This window comes from Taudactylus pleione, unplaced genomic scaffold (assembly GCF_031769625.1).
Source record: "Taudactylus pleione unplaced genomic scaffold, aTauple2 ptg001928l, whole genome shotgun sequence".
In the NCBI taxonomy this organism is placed as follows: domain Eukaryota; kingdom Metazoa; phylum Chordata; class Amphibia; order Anura; family Myobatrachidae; genus Taudactylus; species Taudactylus pleione.
The window spans coordinates 428827-450723 of NW_028286325.1; the positions used below are offsets into that span (position 1 = coordinate 428827).

Sequence of the window (21897 nt, forward strand, 5' to 3'; positions counted from 1 at the left end):
CAGTTCCTCAGCAATATCACTAACTCCAATGCGTCTGTCCTCCTGATTCAGACCTTCGATGCGGCACAAATTACCATCTGTGGTGGACGTGATTGGCCGGCCGGATCGCTGCTCACCTGGAACGTCTGTCCTGCCGTTATCAAAGGCCGTGCAACAATCCTAAACCTGTCACCGTGACATGACGCTATCACCGTACACCTGGACAAGTTGGCGATGAATTTATGCCCTTTAGACACAGAAATCTGATCACACTACACACCTCAATGTGTGACCATGTTCCCGCCAGCACCGCCATCTTACAGCTGATGTGAGGACAGTATGACTGAAATGAGGCACAGTCATAGCCTGGGGGGGTGAAATTAGAATGAAATAGAGAATATTACACACATCAGTGATCTTACTTCACTTATTGTACCACCCTTGTATTAAAGGAGACCCAAAGTCTGATTAGAAGTCGCGTCTCACATCTAGGCCGGTCATGTGAGTCCTGACAGCGCGTCTATATTAATGTGAGCTTATGATCTGTACGGACAGAAAGTGCTCTACAGAATACACAGGCTGAGGAGCTCATTCAGACCCGCTCGCTAAGATGCAAACGCTCGCTGCTGCCGATGGTATGCAGTGTGCGTGCGCATACCTTAGCGAAAGTTCACAATGCCGTTTGCTCACTGCGCATAGACAGCCCAGCAGAGTGACTGACAGGAGAGGCCGCCTGTAGGTGGTGACAGGGGCTGGCCATTAAAAACGGGGGCGTGCCTGACTTTCTCAGCGGCGTGTTAGAGGTGTGTGTAATTATAAGACAGCGTCATAGTACACGTCACCTGGCCGGTTTTTACACTGAAGTGCTCGCAGTGCTTGTGGCAGGGAATGGTCAACCTCAAGCGCTGCGATAGCATCCGATGTTACCCGATGTACCGATCGTTGCATACACTTCCTGGGCATGACGTGCACAAGTGGGCGTCTTAAAACAGGCTGGTGGGTGTCTGCATACACTGTGATCGCTCTGTAAGAAACACTGGGCGTGCTAATGCATTGCTGTGCGATAACACTGCCTACGCAATTTGCATACATATCGTGCGAGCGGCTCTGAATCAGGTCCTCAGTCCAGAAACGCTGCCCCTGACAATAGCACCATATTGCAGGATGTGGAACGTTTCAGCTGCTCACATCCAACCTCCCAAATAATTGTCTCAGGTGATCTCAGCTGTTACAATCAGAATTGAGTTCATGTAGACAAATGTTAAGCTGGCCACACACTAGACCAACTTACATCCAACCAGCCAACTTGTTGATTGGTTGGAATGAAAATCTGGTAAGGAATTAAAGCAAATGACAATCAGCAATTTGCTCCCAAACGCCGGAAAATTAACAAAAACTGTTTGAACAAATAGTTTAGATCAAACATTTAACAAACTTGTCTGACGCCATTTTCATCTATTTTCTGGCGTTTGGGAGCAAATTGCTGATCATCAGTTACTCCCATACGTTACCAGACTTTCATTCCAACCAATCACCTAGTTGGCTGGTTGGATGTAAGTTGGTCTAGTGTGTGGCGCCAGCTTTAGTATGTACCAGGTGCAGGTTCAGGATGGGTTATACCTCCAGTGAAGAACCTCGGATGAGACACGTACCCAGGGTCAGAGGTGAAGTGCTAGATAGTTGGAGATATATACAGTGCACACGATAGCCCAATGTAAGTATATATCTCCCTCCTGAAACCGGTCAATGGGCGTTTTATCCATATTTATTCCAGTTTAGGTATAACCCCTCCTAAAGCAGCACTCTGGGTACATATGTACTAATACTCGGGGGTACATTTACTATGGTGCAGATTTTCATAAGTGGAGATGATCAGATTCTAGTTATTATCTTCTAGAAAGTGCTAGATAAATAAGTACAATCTGCTATACCGCTGCTATTCCTATCCCCTGTCACTGCTGCTATTCCTAACCTCTGTCACTGCTGCTATTCCTATCCCCTGTCACTGCTAATATTCCAATACACTGTCACTGCTGCTATTCCAATCCACTGTCACCGCTGCTATTCCTATCCTCTGTCACTGCTGCTATTCCTATCCCCTGTCACCGCTGCTATTCCTAACCTCTGTCACTGCTGCTATTCCTATCCCCTGTCACCGCTGCTATTCCTATCCCCTGTCACTGCTGCTATTCCTATCCTCTGTCACTGCTGCTATTCCTATCCTCTGTCACTGCTGCTATTCCTATCCTCTGTCACTGCTGCTATTCCTATCCTCTGTCACTGCTGCTATTCCTATCCCCTGTCACCGCTGCTATTCCTATCCTCTGTCACCGCTGCTATTCCTATCCCCTGTCACCGCTGCTATTCCTAACCTCTGTCACTGCTGCTATTCCTATCCCGTCACCTCTGCTATTCCTATCCCCTGTCACCTCTGCTATTCCTATCCCCTGTCACCTCTGCTATTCCTATCCCCTGTCACCTCTGCTATTCCTATCCTCTGTCACTGCTGCTATTCCTATCCTCTGTCACTGCTGCTATTCCTATCCCCTGTCACCGCTGCTATTCCTATCCCCTGTCACCTCTGCTATTCCTATCCCCTGTCACCTCTGCTATTCCTATCCCCTGTCACCTCTGCTATTCCTATCCCCTGTCACTGCTGCTATTCTTATACTCTGTCACCCCTTTTATTCCTATCCTCTGTCACCGCTGCTATTCCTATCCCGTCACCCCTGCTATTCCTATCCCCTGTCACTGCTGCTATTCCTATCCTCTATCACTCCTGCTATTCCTATCCTCTGTCACCCCTGCTATTCCTATCCTCTGTCACCCTTGCTATTCCTATCCACTGTCACCTCTGCTATTCCTATCCCCTGTCACCTCTGCTTTTTCTATCCTCTGTCACTACTACTATTCCTTTCCTCTATCACCCGTTATTCCTATCCACTGTCACCCCTGCTATTCCTATACCCTGTCACCCCTGCTATTCCTATCCTCTGTCACCCCTGCTATTCCTATCCTCTGTCACCACCGCTATTCCTATCCCCTGTCACTGCTGCTATTCCTATCCTCTATATACTTTGATACTTACTGTTTCTATTGAGCGCTTGGACATTATCTACTTTTAGTATCATCTAGAAGTGTGGACATGCTAATTATCCCTATTCCGAACTGATTGGGTTCTTTTATGACTATGGGGTCTATGTACCTAAGCAGTGTTAGGAGACAGAGTGAAAAGTGATAAGGACCACCCAATCAGCTCCCAACTGTCATTTTTCAAACACAGCCTGTGAGATGACAGTTGGGAGCTGATTGGCTGGTACCTTGGGGCCTATTCATCAACACTAAAATAAAGTTTTTAAGGACATTTTCCTTAAATAACATTATTTTGGTATTCATGAACAGACTTAGCACAGGAGATATCACAGATATCTCCTTGCTAAGTGCCCCTGCGTTAATTTCCACACTCCCCATACATTAGTACATTAGTATGGGTATATTAGTACATTAGTATGGGGATATTAGTACATTAGTACATTAGTACATTAGGATGGGGATGTGGAAATTATGGTATTCAGCAAATTCCGAAAATTATGAATTTTTGGAATTTGATGCAGTTACTATTCGCCACTGTGAGGTGGCGAATAGCAGAATCGACTTACCTGTATCCACGTGTGCAGGTCCCCCGACGAGTCCCTCCGGCGCTCTGCTCCCTCCTCAGGCTCCGGAGGCTGGTCGGACATGTGTGCTCCCCAGCAGAGCACAAGAAAGTTTAGAGGAAAAAAAAAAAGTTTTTTTTTTTTTTTTTTTTCTAATTTGTCATGTGGTCTGCTGGGAAACCACACGACAGACCAGCAGGACGGAGCCGGAGGCTGCTGCGCGGACAGGTAAGTCGGGGGGGGGGGGGGGAAGGTGAGCGGAGGGGGGAAGGGGGTGGGGGGCCGGGATGGGGTACACAAACTTAACGCATCTGTAGGCAGTGCTGTGCATGCGCTGGTATTACAGATGTAACAGCGCATGCGCAGCACTGTTTCCAGATGCGATAAGGTAGTGTAGGCAGGAAAAGTATCTATTTCCCGAAAAGCTGTCATCGCAAAAATGACAGCTACCGGAATAGATACTTATGGAGAGGTGGAATGATGGATTCCACCTATAATTAGCTAGAACTCCATGCGAGTTCTAAACCTAATTATCTCCAGAGAATTTTTAGGTTTAATGAATAGGCCCCATAGTCACAGACTTATCACTTTCCACTCTGTCTCCTAACACTGCTTAGTACATAGACCCCTGTGTATATTAGATCCACCTCTCTAAGGGCTCTATTTATTAACATTATTTTTACTAAAATAAAGTGATAAAGGCTGTTTTGTGTTGTCACACCCTTTTCACATTATTTTAGTATCACCTGTAGTTATTACAGGGCAATTGGAGTAGAATTAGTAAAATTCTACTCCAACCCCCAGTATCACTTATTTTTAGTAAAGCAGATCGCATTTCCTATAATTGTAATGGGAAATGTGATCTGTGTGCAAGTTACTAAAAATAAATTGTAAAAAAATACCGGGGGAAGCCCTGTGATAATAACGCCACCTGGAGGTGGCGTTATCCAGGGTCTCCCCCGGTTACCGGGCTCCCACTCTGCTCTAACGGGGAGAGCAGAGGCGGGAGCCGGTACCAGTAATCAGCTCTGTGGTCTAAAGAGACCGCAAGCTGATTACTGTAAAAAAAAGAAAAAAAAAATTAAACATTTTTTTTTTTACTTACCTGAATCCAGGGACCGGTGATCGGGCCTCCGCTGATGGCTCCTCTCTGGTCAGCTGGTCTCCCACAGTGCACTGGGGCCCGGTCATCAGGTGATCGGGCCCCAGTGCAGTATGGGAGATCACCTGATCGGGAAGCCCGGAGAAGACCACCGGAGGCCAGGAGGATGCAGGTAAGTGTAATGAAGGAGGAAGGGGGTCGCGGGGGGGGGGAGGGGGGGTAGCGGGGGTCCGCGATCGTGGGGTCGGGGCTTAGCGTCGGTGGGGGTGTAGTAGCGGTGGTCGGTCGGCGCATGCGCGGGCTCTTAGTCGCGGTATTTTTTCCGAAAATACCGCGACTAGAGTGCGGATGGGATCCGCAGGGACAGAGCTTTATCGCAAGCTCTGTCCCTGCAAGGGATTTATAGTAAATCCCTGTGATATTGCCTGAATTCGCAATGCAAATTCACTCGGTAATATCACACTACAATCCGCATTCAATATGCGGATTGTAGTAAATAGAGCCCTAAATGTGCTTAATTATTCACACAATAGACAGTCAGTTTTCCAAACAGAAAAATTGAATATATGTATCTGTTTTTTATTTATAATATCACCGGTCATTTACGTTTGTTTATGTATTTCTATTACATGTGGTTTTTTTTTACCACTTATTCAGTGCATGATTCATTCCATACTGCTCGCAGATTATAGCGCATAGATCTATCCTATAGTTTCTTCCATCATTGCAGACTGAGAGCTTCCTGGTTATATCGCCTGGTTACAGTATGAAGCGATCCCAGGACTACATTGAGGTCAGACTGGAGGAGCCGGGGTTTGGGGGGGGTGTTACCCCACCAGAGGATGGAAATCTGTCTCTTACACCCAGGTAACATGGAAGTCTATGGAAGAAGGTGTCCGTATAGAAACAGTCCAGGTCATAGGGTGCCTATAAGTGTCCGGGATCTGTAGTGTTGGAGCCTCCAATGCGCCTCCTCCGGCCTCAGAATCACCCCCCGGGGTATCCCCATGTCTGCGCATTCCTAGATATCACCCAATCCAGCAGTGTAATATCACCAGTCACTGGTTTCCCACAAGGTCTATGATGGATATTCAACATGGGCCCTCCTGCTGATGTGGAACTATACATCCCAGCATGCCTGCCATAGTTTTGCTATAAGGGCAGGGCATGCTGGTATAGCAGCTGGAGAACCACATGTTGATAAGCCCTGGTCTGTGATCTCTGTGCTGCTGAGCCCCTACTGACCATATGTGTTCTAGGACTGAGGACGCCCCCCCCCCAACTTCTGGTCACAGTGGTCACTAAGTGTCTGTACAGCAGATGATCCCTGTATACTGTATACCAGCTGGCAGACGTAACGTGTGCATTTCCTCACACTAGGACAATGTCTGGGGATATGTTATCTGCTAGCATAGATGAGATGCAGTATGTCCCCTTCTAGTCATTTACTAGCCATAGGGCTCGATTCTATAGCCCGCGATGTACATAGCGCCGGGAGATAGCTCCCGCAGCTATTCAATTGTGTGCGGTGTTTAGTTGTAGAATGCCCGTTCTCGTGATTAAACACCCTGTTTAAGTTGCGTAAACGGGCATTCCCCGACCTAACTTCCCGACGCGATGCTGTTTTCCCGGCGCTAAGAGCAGAAAACAGCCTCGTGCTGGGACTTTTGTCGGATTTCTGCTCGCACCCCCGCAGCCATATCACAACCACCAAGTTAGGGTGTAGGGCGATCCCGACTAATAAATCCAGTAACGCACGTGTGGCTTAGCGGTAAAGCTACTAGCAATAAGCATTCAGTCAGGAAGCAAGCTGTCATGCGCTTTCCGATAGTCGCGCCCAAAGATGGCAGTGGGCGGTCGTGAACACCTGAGACACTGCAGGCTTGAGTCCGGTGTGTAGGAAGTGGCTCCAGACCAGGGACCATAACACAGCGATGCCCCAATGTTTGGGAGAGGCTACGGGCAGCTGTTCCCGTGGTTCATCTGCAGCTTGGAGGTTCATTTATGCAGCCAGGTCCGGAGCCCATAAAAATCGGCCACGCCTGGTGCCCGTCCCACCGGAAGTTCTGTATTGTGATGTTGAATGTTCCATGTGTCAGTTACCGGGGAGCGTATTCTTTTCTATGAGTAGACTACCATAAACCCACCATGTATCTGTGCTGGTTTAGTCACCAGCAGTGGCGTAATGTGGGGGTCAAGCAGGGCTCGAGCCCTGGGCGCCATCATACCCGGTGGCGCAGGGCGGTGCCGCTGGCCACCCGCAGTCCAGTGCACGTGTGGTCTGCAGCGCTACACATTAAAACAAACACGCCGGCGGCGTTGTGTTTGTATTAGCACTGCAGCCAATAAGAGTCAGACAGACACTACTGGGCACTACTGAGACACTGTATATGGGGCATTACTGGGGGCACTGCATAAGGGGCACTGTATATTGGGCATTGCGTAAGGGGCACTGCATAAGAGGCACTGCATAAGGGGCACTATATAAGGAGCACTACTGGGGGCACTATATATTTGGTACTACATAAGGGGCACTGTATTTTGGGCACTACTGGGGGCACTATATATTGGGCACTGCATAAGGACTGCTGCTTAAGGGGCATTAATGGGGCACTGCTTAAGGGGCATTAATGGGGCACTGCTTAAGGGCACTACTGGTGGCACTGCATAATTTGCACTGCAACCGTAGGCATTGCATAAGGGGCACTGCATAAGGGTCGCTACTACTGGGGGCACTGCCTAAGGTGCACTACTACAGTGGGCATTGCAAGAGGGGCACACTTGGCGGCATTAAGGTGCATATGGAATGGAAAGGAATGTCCCCAGAGTGACAAGATATTGTGGTGTGTCATGTTGACCCCCCCCATTTCTCAGTGGCCACACCCCTTGCAGCATGTGGCCACACCCGCTTTTTCTACGTACTCACCTTTGTCGTGTGCACATGGGAGCTCATTAAGACCCGCTCGCTAGATGCGTTTGATCGCTGGCAAAAAGGGGCCGTATATTTAAATGAAGTGCTCGCACTGCGACGCATAAGGATGCCCACTATGTTTTAGCGAGCTACGGCAAAGTGCACTCGCAAGTGTATAAAGACACCCCCTTGCCACTCGCAACACACGTCATCTCTGGGAAATGTAGGATTAATCGGGATCATTATGAGCCATCGGAGCAGCTCACAGCCCTTGAGGTTGGGTTTCCCGCCGCAAGTACTGCGATCAGCGCTGGCTGAAATATATGCAGGTGACGTGTACAATGACGCTACTTTGCTAATTATGCACGCCCTATCAACAGCGTTTTGGTGACCTGACACGCCTGCGTTCGCTCCCACATTCACAAGCACCTTCCCCTGTTACCACCCAGAGAAGGTGCTTTCTGTAATGCAGATAGTGGCTTACGAACAACCAAAATCTGATTGCAAAGTCTGGCTTGCGCATGCGCACTGCGAATTATACGCATGTGCAGATAAATTGCTCAGAGCAAGCAAGCGCAACTTAGCAACGGCTCTGAATCAGGCCCATGGGGGGAGGGGGGGCTCCATTTTTCATCTAGCCCTGGGCTCTAAATACCCTAGTTACACCCCTGGTCACCAGCTCATTGCACTCAGCTAAATGGTTCTCACAATTACAGCTCTCTCTGCTTTCCTACAACTGTCCATTTCATATTCAGCGCTGTGTGACTTTATTACAGCACCCTACCCCCTGCCCCCTACCCTGGTAACCTACCGGCATCGTGTGGTTACCTCCCCAGAGTATGTCCTACATTTAGTTGTCTCTGGATTCTCTTACAGGCCTCTCCTACAAGGAAATTCCCAGAAGCAGAAGACAGAAGAAGCCTCATGGATAAGGTAGGAAAAGACCGGCATCAGGTTATATACACAGTAAATGACTGGAAGCTGAAGCTGGATATTAATATTGCGAGTGCTGACTGTAACATCCTGCAGTGTGAATGGGCCGCAGCATCCTGGTCAGTGCGCAGTGACTGGGTGTAATACCCGGGTCTTCTCTACGCGTTCCAAAGATGAGCATAAATTAGCGTTAATTATCAGCAAAAGCATAAAACAATACATCTCACCCCCATTCAGGGCAATACCTATGAGGAGCCGGGCCCCTTAGCACTTATTATTAAGTGGGTGACACTCCGGAGCATGCGCACACACACTCTCATTCTGTCTCTCTCTCTCACTACTTGTCACAGGTCTGGGCCTGTAACCTCTCTCTGTAATACAGGAACGTCCTGAGCGCCTGCCTGGGACTCACCACTCTCAGTGACCACCTGTCTGTGTCCTATTGTCACAGGTCAGGGCCTGTAACCTCTCTCTGTAATACAGGAACGTCCTGAGCGCCTGCCTGGGACTCACCACTCTCAGTGACCACCTGTGTCCTATTGTCACAGGTCAGGGCCTGTAACCTCTCTCTGTAATACAGGAACGTCCTGAGCGCCTGCCTGGGGCTCACCACTCTCAGTGACCACCTGTCTGTGTCCTATTGTCACAGGTCAGGGCCTGTAACCTCTCTCTGTAATACAGGAACGTCCTGAGCGCCTGCCTGGGACTCACCACTCTCAGTGACCACCTGTGTCCTATTGTCACAGGTCAGGGCCTGTAACCTCTCTCTGTAATACAGGAACGTCCTGAGCGCCTGCCTGGGACTCACCACTCTCAGTGACCACCTGTCTGTGTCCTATTGTCACAGGTCTGGGCCTGTAACCTCTCTCTGTAATACAGGACTGATCTGAGCGCCTGCCTGGGACTCACCACTCTCAGTGACCACCTGTCTGTGTCCTATTGTCACTGGTCTGGGCCTGTAACCTCTCTCTGTAATACAGGAACGTCCTGAGCTCCCTGCCTGGGACTCACCACTCTCAGTGACCTCCTGTCTGTGTCCTATTGTCACAGGTCTGGGCCTGTAACCTCTCTCAGTAATACAGGAATGTCCTGAGCTCCCTGCCTGGGACTCACCACTCAGTGACCTCCTGTCTGTGTCCTATTGTCACTGGTCTGGGCCTGTAACCTCTCTCAGTAATACAGGAATGTCCTGAGCTCCCTGCCTGGGACTCACCACTCTCAGTGACCTCCTGTCTGTGTCCTATTGTCACAGGTCTGGGCCTGTAACCTCTCTCAGTAATACAGGAACGTCCAGAGAGCCTGCCTGGGACTCACCACTGTCAGTGACCTCCTGTCTGTGTCCTATTGTCACAGGTCTGGGCCTGTAACCTGTCTCTGTAATACAGGAACGTCCAGAGAGCCTGCCTGGGACTCACCACTGTCAGTGACCTCCTGTCTGTGTCCTATTGTCACAGGTCTGGGCCTGTGACCTGTCTCTGTAATACAGGAACGTCCTGAGAGACTGCCTGGAACTCACCACTGTCAGTGACCTCCTGTCTGTGTCCTATTGTCACAGGTCTGGGCCTGTAACCTCTCTCTGTAATACAGGAACATCCTGAGCGCCTGCCAGGGACTCACCACTCTCAGTGACCACCTGTCTGTGTCCTATTGTCACAGGTCTGGGCCTGTAACCTCTCTCTGTAATACAGGACTGATCTGAGCGCCTGCCTGGGACTCACCACTCTCAGTGACCACCTGTCTGTGTCCTATTGTCACAGGTCTGGGCCTGTAACCTCTCTCTGTAATACAGGAACGTCCTGAGCGCCTGCCTGGGACTCACCACTCTCAGTGACCACCTGTCTGTGTCCTATTGTCACAGGTCTGGGCCTGTAACCTCTCTCTGTAATACAGGAACATCCTGAGCGCCTGCCTGGAACTCACCACTGTCAGTGACCACCTGTCTGTGTCCTATTGTCACAGGTCTGGGCCTGTAACCTCTCTCTGTAATACAGGAACGTCCTGAGCGCCTGCCTGGGACTCACCACTCTCAGTGACCACCTGTCTATGTCCTATTGTCACAGGTCTGGGCCTGTAACCTCTCTCTGTAATACAGGACTGATCTGAGCGCCTGCCTGGGACTCACCACTCTCAGTGACCACCTGTCTGTGTCCTATTGTCACAGGTCTGGGCCTGTAACCTCTCTCTGTAATACAGGACTGATCTGAGCGCCTGCCTGCGACTCACCACTCTCAGTGACCACCTGTCTATGTCCTATTGTCACAGGTCTGGGCCTGTAACCTCTCTCTGTAATACAGGACTGATCTGAGTGCCTGCCTGGGACTCACCACTCTCAGTGACCACCTGTCTGTGTCCTATTGTCACAGGTCTGGGCATGTAACCTCTCTCTGTAATACAGGAACGTCCTGAGCGCCAGCCTGGGACTCACCACTCTCAGTGACCACCTGTCTATGTCCTATTGTCACAGGTCTGGACCTGTAACCTCTCTCTGTAATACAGGAATGTCCTGAGCGCCTGCCTGGGACTCACCACTCTCAGTGACCACCTGTCTGTGTCCTATTGTCACAGGTCAGGGCCTGTAACCTCTCTCTGTAATACAGGACTGATCTGAGCGCCTGCCTGGGACTCACCACTCTCAGTGACCACCTGTCTGTGTCCTATTGTCACTGGTCTGGGCCTGTAACCTCTCTCTGTAATACAGGACTGATCTGAGCGCCTGCCTGGGACTCACCACTCTCAGTGACCATCTGTCTGTGTCCTATTGTCACAGGTCTGGCCTGTAACCTGTCTCAGTAATACAGGAACGTCCTGAGCGCCTGCCTGGGACTCACCACTCTCAGTGACCATCTGTCTGTGTCCTATTGTCACAGGTCTGGCCTGTAACCTGTCTCTGTAATACAGGAATGTCCTGAGCGCCTGCCTGGGACTCACCACTCTCAGTGACCACCTGTCTGTGTCCTATTGTCATAGGTCTGGGCCTGTAACCTCTCTCTGTAATACAGGACTGATCTGAGCGCCTGCCTGGGACTCACCACTCTCAGTGACCTCCTGTCTGTGTCCTATTGTCACAGGTCTGGGCCTGTAACCTCTCTCTGTAATGCAGGAACATTCTGAGCGCCTGCCTGGAACTCACCACTGTCAGTGACCACCTGTCTGTGTCCTATTGTCACAGGTCTGGGCCTGTAACCTCTCTCTGTAATACAGGAACATCCTGAGCGCCTGCCTGGAACTCACCACTGTCAGTGACCACCTGTCTGTGTCCTATTGTCACAGGTCTGGGCCTGTAACCTCTCTCTGTAATACAGGAACGTCCTGAGCGCCTGCCTGGGACTCACCACTCTCAGTGACCACCTGTCTATGTCCTATTGTCACAGGTCTGGGCCTGTAACTTCCCTCTGTAATACAGGACTGATCTGAGCGCCTGCCTGGGACTCACCACTCTCAGTGACCACCTGTCTGTGTCCTATTGTCACAGGTCTGGCCTGTAACCTCTCTCTGTAATACAGGACTGATCTGAGCGCCTGCCTGCGACTCACCACTCTCAGTGACCACCTGTCTATCTCCTATTGTCACAGGTCTGGGCCTGTAACCTCTCTCTGTAATACAGGAACGTCCTGAGCGCCAGCCTGGGACTCACCAGTCTCAGTGACCACCTGTCTGTGTCCTATTGTCACAGGTCTGGACCTGTAACCTCTCTCTGTAATACAGGAACGTCCTGAGCGCCTGCCTGGAACTCACCACTGTTAGTGATCACCTGTCTGTGTCCTATTGTCACAGGTCTGGGCCTGTAACCTCTCTCTGTAATACAGGAACGTCCTGAGCGCCTGCCTGGAACTCACCACTGTCAGTGATCACCTGTCTGTGTCCTATTGTCACAGGTCTGGCCTGTAACCTGTCTCTGTAATACAGGAACGTCCTGAGCGCCTGCCTGGGACTCACCACTCTCAGTGACCTCCTGTCTGTGTCCTATTGTCACAGGTCTGGGCCTGTAACCTCTCTCTGTAATGCAGGAACATTCTGAGCGCCTGCCTGGAACTCACCACTGTCAGTGACCACCTGTCTGTGTCCTATTGTCACAGGTCTGGGCCTGTAACCTCTCTCTGTAATACAGGAACATCCTGAGCGCCTGCCTGGAACTCACCACTGTCAGTGACCACCTGTCTGTGTCCTATTGTCACAGGTCTGGGCCTGTAACCTCTCTCTGTAATACAGGAACGTCCTGAGCGCCTGCCTGGGACTCACCACTCTCAGTGACCACCTGTCTATGTCCTATTGTCACAGGTCTGGGCCTGTAACTTCCCTCTGTAATACAGGACTGATCTGAGCGCCTGCCTGGGACTCACCACTCTCAGTGACCACCTGTCTGTGTCCTATTGTCACAGGTCTGGCCTGTAACCTCTCTCTGTAATACAGGACTGATCTGAGCGCCTGCCTGCGACTCACCACTCTCAGTGACCACCTGTCTATCTCCTATTGTCACAGGTCTGGGCCTGTAACCTCTCTCTGTAATACAGGAACGTCCTGAGCGCCAGCCTGGGACTCACCACTCTCAGTGACCACCTGTCTGTGTCCTATTGTCACAGGTCTGGACCTGTAACCTCTCTCTGTAATACAGGAACGTCCTGAGCGCCTGCCTGGAACTCACCACTGTTAGTGATCACCTGTCTGTGTCCTATTGTCACAGGTCTGGGCCTGTAACCTCTCTCTGTAATACAGGAACGTCCTGAGCGCCTGCCTGGAACTCACCACTGTCAGTGATCACCTGTCTGTGTCCTATTGTCACAGGTCTGGCCTGTAACCTGTCTCTGTAATACAGGAACGTCCTGAGCGCCTGCCTGGGACTCACCACTCTCAGTGACCACCTGTCTGTGTCCTATTGTCACAGGTCTGGGCCTGTAACCTCTCTCTGTAATACAGGAACATCCTGAGCGCCTGCCTGGAACTCACCACTCTCAGTGACCACCTGTCTGTGTCCTATTGTCACTGGTCTGGGCCTGTAACCTCTCTCTGTAATACAGGACTGATCTGAGCGCCTGCCTGGGACTCACCACTGTCAGTGACCACCTGTCTGTGTCCTATTGTCACTGGTCTGGGCCTGTAACCTGTGCACGTGCTTTGGGCTTTTTGCCATCACTTGTAAACTGTTGCAGAATTGATGGATTTATTATCAATACAGTTAATAATTAAAAAAGGTTCTTATTGTCTGGAAGCCAAATTGTTTTCTTTCAAAGTACAAGGTCATTGACAACGTCACTTTTAATACTTTATTTTCATTTAGTTATTTTATTGCTTTAACAACTCCAGTAATCTAATAATCAATTGTAATTTGGAAAATTGTATAATCCTAAATACCAATAAGAAGTTTTAACAGATGTGACAAATAATTGCCATGGTGTGTGCCAATAATTGCAGAGGTGTGGCAATATAATATCTATTATTTATTTATATAGCGCACACATATTCCACAGCGCTATACAGAGAATATGCCACTCACATCAGTCCCTGTCCCAGGAGAGCTTACACTCTACATTCCCTATCACATGGCACACACTAGAGTTAACTTTTTTTATCTTACAAACCAATAACCTACCAGTATGTTTTTGGAGTATGGGAGGAAACCAGAAGCCCCAGCAAGCACAGGGAGAATGTACAAACTCTGCTCGGATAGTGCCTTGGTCAGGAATTAAACTCATGACCTCAGGGCTTTTAGGCACCAATCATATGATTCACGATGACAAATGATGAAAAAAATATCAGAAACCTATTTAGCAAAATCTCCGAACGATCCTTTCGACATGAGGATAATCCAATAAATGTGCAATATATACATAAATCCCATAAATAGTGATTAAATGTTATTCCTGCAGTGTGGTCAGTGCTACTTGGAAATGTTGGTGCAGTTTTTAGTAGTAAAAGCACCAAATTAATTAGTAGCTGCCCTCGTGTAATGTTACCTTATAACAAGTGACAGATTGTCTGTGTAATACAAATCAGTCTAGATTCTCCCCATACAGCTCTGTTCTAATAGATTCCTATAATGCCCCTTGTATATTCCGAGTGTACTCGTATTGAGAAAGTACCAGCAGCTTCTTATGGCAATCGGTCTGCGTACATATACCCAAAGCTATAGGAGCTCCTCATATAACAGAAACACTGCTAATGCGTTTCACCTTCCTGCTTTATTAGTATATGTCTGCATGACGCAGTGTAATAAGTGCTCTCATTCTACTAAAGTAGCAGCAATAACACTGGCTAACGCGTTTCACCCTCCTGCTGTATTAGTATATGTCTGCATGATGCAGTGTAATAAGAGCTCTCATTCTACTGAACTAGCAGCAATAACACTGACTAACGCGTTTCACCCTCCTGCTGTATTAGTATATGTCTGCATGATGCAGTGTAATAAGTGCTCTCATTCTACTAAACTAGCAGCAATAACACTGACTAACGCATTTCACCCTCCTGCTGTATTAGTATATGTCTGTATGATGCAGTGTAATAAGTGCTCTCATTCTACTAAACTAGCAGCAATAACACTGACTAACGCGTTTCACCCTCCTGCTGTATTAGTATATGTCTGCATGATGCAGTGTAATAAGTGCTCTCATTCTACTGAACTAGCAGCAATAACACTGACGCGTTTAACCCTCCTGCTGTATTAGTATATGTCTGTATGACGCAGTGTAATAAGTGCTCTCATTCTACTGAACTAGCAGCAATAACACTGACTAACGCATTTCACCCTCCTGCTGTATTAGTATATGTCTGCATGATGCAGTGTAATAAGTGCTCTCATTCTACTAAACTAGCAGCGATAACACTGACTAACGCGTTTCACCCTCCTGCTGTATTAGTATATGTCTGCATGATGCAGTGTAATAAGTGCTCTCATTCTACTGAACTAGCAGCAATAACACTGACTAACGCATTTCACCCTCCTGCTGTATTAGTATATGTCTGCATGATGCAGTGTAATAAGAGCTCTCATTCTACTAAACTAGCAGCAATAACACTGACTAACGCGTTTCACTCTCCTGCTGTATTAGTATATGTCTGCATGATGCAGTGTAATAAGTGCTCTCATTCTACTGAACTAGCAGCAATAACACTGATAGTGACCGACTAAGATGGATGTAGCCACAGTAATGTAGATAAGATGCATCACTTACTGCGGCACCACCATTCAATGATTCCCCAAAAATAAATCAGTCACTAATTTTTAAAGGTAATTATATTTTTATGACTTTTATATCTATATTATGTTATGTGCGAAACAATTAGCTACATGTTTTTCCAGGATTTCCTGTGTTCAGGACCATCTGTATCTCTTACAGGGAAGATATTGTGGGGGATTTGCGTGATCAGATCGCTAAACTAACTGCGCTGCTACAGCAAGAGATGGCGGAGCACCAGAGAACGCGGAGACGGGTGAGGATGACCTCCATGGCCTCTCACGGTCTCTCCTACTTATACAACTCTCTGTAATCCGCAATGTGCTGTCTGTCCTCATCCACTAACTACAATAGTTACTCAGAGATGTTTCTTTTTTGTTAGATGACCAAAGAGCTGTCGGAGAGAGTTACAGAGATACAGATCACACACCAGGAGGAGAGCAGGTAGCCGCTCTGTGTACTGTATATGGCGTGTATACTGTATAATGACATTTCTCATACTCTAAGCGTACAGAACCAGCGAGTATGGGGCACACTAAGGGGCTGATGGAGAGATGAATAGCTGCCATGTTTGCGGACGCATCCTGCGTGTTTTCCCCCTGCGCATTCTCCAGAGCGTAGTGTACGGGTAATGCGGTGCTGTATGCATTTCAGTCTCATCTCCACTTGCAGCTGATGGGGCGTAGCGGCCTTTGTGCGGACACCCCGTTACCAGCCAGTGCTCAGTGAGGGCGGAAATGATGATTATACAGAGCGGTGCAGACCTGTCATTGTTCCTGATGCCCCAGGTATAGGGCGGATGCGAGCAATGATGACGGATCTGATAACAAACATACAGGGGTGCTCCGAGCGCAGGGATGTGTACGACATTGCATACGGTTTTCCATTGCCCACAATGTGGGAGGAATTACAGGTTGAGACTCCCATATCCAAATATTCCGAAATACAGAATTATTTTGGAATGACTGAGATAATGAAACCTTTGATTTTTGATGGTTCAATGCACACAAACTTAGTTTGAGGCACAAATTATTAAAAATATTGTATAAAATTACCTTCAGGCTGTGTATAAGGTGTATATAACACATAAATGCATTCTGTGTGTATATTGGGGTCCCATTCCCAAGATATTTCATTATGATATGCAATTATTCCAAAATACGGAATATTCCGTTATCCAAAATGCCCCTAGGTCCCAAGCATTTTGGATATGGGAGACTCAACCTGTACCTGCATTCAACTCTCAAAAAACTGCCTCGGACAGTAAGAACTGTAACTAACTAGTGGATATGAATGAAAACTATTCCGCAGAAAAAGGCGCTGTCACCAGCAATGACCAATCAGATTCTAACATTCGTCCTTCTAATACTGCGTCAGAAACGTTCAGAGTCCAATACAAGCTTCTCACACTCACAGAGCCCTCACCCATTCCTCTCCCATTTACATCTCTGTTCTCATCTCCCTTCACACTCCTGTCCGCCCACTTCACTCACCAAATGCCGCCTCTCCTGCCAACTGATTACTTCCACTCACTCCCGCCTCCAAGATTTTGCCCGTGCTGCTCCTGACCTTTGGAACTCTCTCCCTCTCCCCATCAGACTCTCCACCTCTCTACAATCCTTCAAACGGGCTCTCAAAACCAAAGGCATCCAGCTCCCATTCTAATCTGCTGCTCCATGCTCCCTCCTCCCTGTCAAACCCATCTCTGTCACTCCTGCCCTCTAACCCTACCATTTAGAATGTAAGTGCTCATAAGCAGGGCCCTCTTCCCTCTGGTGTGGATTAACAGATAGACAGTAAAAAGGTAGATAAGGTCTAGATAGACACCAGATGTTAGACAGTCAATAGGTTGACTGGGACAGAAGCCCTAATCTTCACCCTAACCCTCCCGCCTGGTGCCTAACCCTAACCATTGGGGTAGGTGCGTGACCCTAACCATTCCTTCTAGTGCCTAACCCTCCCTCCTGTTGCCTAACCCTAACCCTCCCTCCTGGTGCCTGACCCTAACCCCCCCTCCTGGTGCCTAACTCTAACCTCCCTCCTGGTGCCTGACCCTAACCCCCCCTCCTGGTGCCTGACCCTAACCCCCCCTCCTGGTGCCTGACCCTAACCCCCCCTCCTGTTGCTTGACCCTAACCCCCCTCCTGGTGCCTGACCCTAACCCCCCCTCCTGGTGCCTAACTCTAACCCCCCTCCTGGTGCCTGACCCTAACCCCCCCTCCTGGTGCCTGACCCTAACCCCCCCTCCTGTTGCTTGACCCTAACCCCCCTCCTGGTGCCTGACCCTAACCTCCCCTCCTGGTGCCTAACCCTAACCTTCCCTCCTGGTGCCTGACCCTAACCCCCCCTCCTGGTGCCTAACCCTAACCCCCCCTCCTGGTGCCTGACCCTAACACCCCCTCGTGGTGCTTGACCCTAACCCTCCCTCCTGGTGCCTGACCCTAACCATCCCGTCTAGTGCCTAACCCTCTGGTAAGTGCCTAACCCTAATCCTATCCCTAACAAACAAAATTTCACGTGTTGGCCATGTTTGCGTTAACCTTTTGACCTGGTCGACCATTTGTGCATGCCGACCTTTGTGTCAACTTTTTGTCCTTGTCAACCTATTGACTGTCTAACATCTGGTGTCTATCTAGACCTTATCTACCTTTTTACTGTCTATCTATAGTCCGGCACCCCTTCCCTCATGTGCTTCTCCTTTCCTTACTTATACTGGGTGGGATGTACTAACCTTGCAGAGTACATACTGCCAGTCACCGCATCCCTACTGATCATATATGTACTAACCTTGCAGAGTACATACTGCCAGTCACCGCATCCCTACTGATCGCATATGTACTAACATATGCAATCATTACTGCAAAGGACCGCTCTACCTATAAGAACTGTCCTTTGTGATCAGCGCTGCGCCCTGGACTTCTGAGTTTATGACCTGGGACTCCATCTGCACATGCGCAGAGTGACAAGGCAGCCGTGGGGCATGCTGGGAGGGATCCGATCGGATCCCCATACCAGCGCGATGCGTTAGAAGCCCATAGGCTTCTATAGGGTAACGCCAGCAATAGAATTTCCCATTTAGTACATCCCGCCCCCTATCTTACACTACTTACTCCCCACTAAGGCACCAAGCGCTCTGCTGCTTAGTGTGAGTGTTATGATCACTAATGCAGCAATGTATATACACCGTGTCCTTGTCCTGTATTGTACTATAAGTCACTGGTTCCTTGTCAGGTATTAGTGTATATACTGTGTAAGCAGCTGCAGAACACTTGGTTGCTGACTCCCTGCTGCTTAGTGTGAGTGTTATGATCAGTAATGCAGCAATGTATATACACCGTGTCCTTGTCCTGTATTGTACTATAAGTCACTGGATCCTTGTCAGTTATTAATGTATGTACTGTGTAAGGAGCTGCAGAACACTTGGTTGCTGACTCCCTGCTGCTTAGTGTGAGTGTTATGGTCAGTAATGCAGCAATGTATATACACCGTGTCCTTGTCCTGTATTGTACTATAAGTCACTGGTTCCTTGTCAGTTATTAATGTATGTACTGTGTAAGGAGCTGCAGAACACTTGGTTGCTGACTCCCTGCTGCTTAGTGTGAGTGTTATGGTCAGTAATGCAGCAATGTATATACACCGTGTCCTTGTCCTGTATTGTACTATAAGTCACTGGTTCCTTGTCAGGTATTAGTGTATATACTGTGTAAGGAGCTGCAGAACACTTGGTTGCTGACTCCCTGCTGCTTAGTGTGAGTGTTATGGTCAGTAATGCAGCAATGTATATACACCATGTCCTTGTCCTGTATTGTACTATAAGTCACTGGTTCCTTGTCAGTTATTAATGTATGTACTGTGTAAGGAGCTGCAGAACACTTGGTTGCTGACTCCCTGCTGCTTAGTGTGAGTGTTATGATCAGTAATGCAGCAATGTATATACACCGTGTCCTTGTCCTGTATTGTACTATAAGTCACTGGTTCCTTGTCAGTTATTAATGTATGTACTGTGTAAGGAGCTGCAGAACACTTGGTTGCTGACTCCTGGCTGCTTAGTGTGAGTGTTATGATCAGTAATGCAGCAATGTATATACACCGTGTCCTTGTCCTGTATTGTACTATAAGTCACTGGTTCCTTGTCAGTTATTAATGTATGTACTGTGTAAGGAGCTGCAGAACACTTGGTTGCTGACTCCTGGCTGCTTAGTGTGAGTGTTATGGTCAGTAATGCAGCAATGTATATACACCGTGTCCTTGTCCTGTATTGTACTATAAGTCACTGGATCCTTGTCAGTTATTAATGTATGTACTGTGTAAGCAGCTGCAGAACACTTGGTTGCTGACTCCCTGCTGCTTAGTGTGAGTGTTATGATCAGTAATGCAGCAATGTATATACACCATGTCCTTGTCCTGTATTGTACTATAAGTCACTGGTTCCTTGTCAGTTATTAGTGTATGTACTGTGTAAGGAGCTGCAGAACACTTGGTTGCTGACTCCTGGCTGCTTAGTGTGAGTGTTATGGTCAGTAATGCAGCAATGTATATACACCGTGTCCTTGTCCTGTATTGTACTATAAGTCACTGGTTCCTTGTCAGTTATTAGTGTATGTACTGTGTAAGCAGCTGCAGAACACTTGGTTGCTGACTCCCTGCTGCTTAGTGTGAGTGTTATGATCAGTAATGCAGCAATGTATATACACCGTGTCCTTGTCCTGTATTGTACTATAAGTCACTGGTTCCTTGTCAGTTATTAGTGTATGTACTGTGTAAGCAGCTGCAGAACACTTGGTTGCTGACTCCCTGCTGCTTAGTGTGAGTGTTATGATCAGTAATGTATATACACCGTGTCCTTGTCCTGTATTGTTCTGTACTGTAAGTCACTGTTATCTCACTCCTGTGTAAGGTGCCGCAGAGCCCTTGTGGGGCCATATACTGTAATGGATAATAATGATAATAAAGTGTATCCATGGCAGGAAGCAGCTAATGTACAGCAGTTTCCACTCTAGTCAGCGCATTAATATCTGTGTATGTAGCGTTATGATTGTAAGCTCCCGTGGGTAGGGCTGTCAGTATTCTGTTTCATGTCATGGGATGTAGTGTAACCTGTTTGTACCATGGTCCCTTAATATACAAAGCAGGGCCGGCTCCAGGTCCACTATCACCCTGTGCAAGAGTGTGTTCCCCCAATACAACTATATCCATAATGAATACATTGGTCCCCACAGGAATAAAAAAACACACACATTGTCCCCAAGAATAAAACACACATTGATTCATTGCCCCCCTGCCAGCCCTCCACAGAAGACAGAGTGACCTCACCTCTCTGTTACACACAGCTGCAGAGCTACATGCAGGTGGAGCTCAAGAGTGACCCAGTTGGCCACTCAACTGGAATGGTAACTCCCCCGTGTGGCCACTCTCCTGGAACGGTAACTCCCCCGTGTGGCCACTCAACTGGAATGGTAACTCCCCCGTGTGGCCACTCTGCTGGAATGGTAACTCCCCCGTGTGGCCACTCAACTGGAATGGTAACTCCCCCGTGTGGCCACTCTCCTGGAACGGTAACTCCCCCGTGTGGCCACTCGGCTGGAAGGTAACTCCCCCAAGTGGCCACTCCACTGGAATGGTAACTCCCCCGTGTGGCCACTCTCCTGGAACGGTAACTCCCCCGTGTGGCCACTCTGCTGGAACGGTAAGTCCCCCGTGTGGCCACTCTGCTGGAGCCCTGATGCAGCACTGCGTAATATGTTAGAGCTTTATAAATAAAGTATAATAATTATTTATCAGAGACTCATCTAACATTGTGGCCTGTCCAGGATTCTGCAGGAGAAACACGCTGCTGAGCTCCGCGCACTTCAACGTGAGGACAGCGCTACACTTGCACAGGAGAGTGAAGAGGCTACAAAGAAATACGGTAATCATGATGCGTCATTGTAGAGTATCTGGGTTAAGGAGAGGCGGCAATCACAGAAAGACATTGGGATCGCCATCGTTTAGGGCTTCACTGGAAATAAAACCGTTCGCTTGCCATCACCATATATGAATATAATATGAACTCATGTTTTGCTTATTTCATCTTCATGCTTCACCACGTGGCAGAGCCTACAACCGTATGTATATGTATAAATCTAGAACTGTAATATATTGGTGCTA

At 48.4% G+C, this 21897-nt stretch overlaps 1 protein-coding gene across 1 annotated transcript in view; it reads left to right on the forward strand.

Moving 5' to 3' along the window:
- FLACC1 (flagellum associated containing coiled-coil domains 1) overlaps positions 1-21897 on the forward strand; it is a 71148-nt gene that overhangs the window by 10318 nt on the left and 38933 nt on the right. Inside the window, exons 5-9 of the mRNA XM_088465255.1 lie at positions 5468-5604; positions 8525-8581; positions 15913-16006; positions 16133-16194; positions 21561-21658. Coding sequence (XP_088321381.1) covers positions 5468-5604; positions 8525-8581; positions 15913-16006; positions 16133-16194; positions 21561-21658 — 448 coding nt within the window. The remainder of the gene's footprint in view (positions 1-5467; positions 5605-8524; positions 8582-15912; positions 16007-16132; positions 16195-21560; positions 21659-21897) is intronic.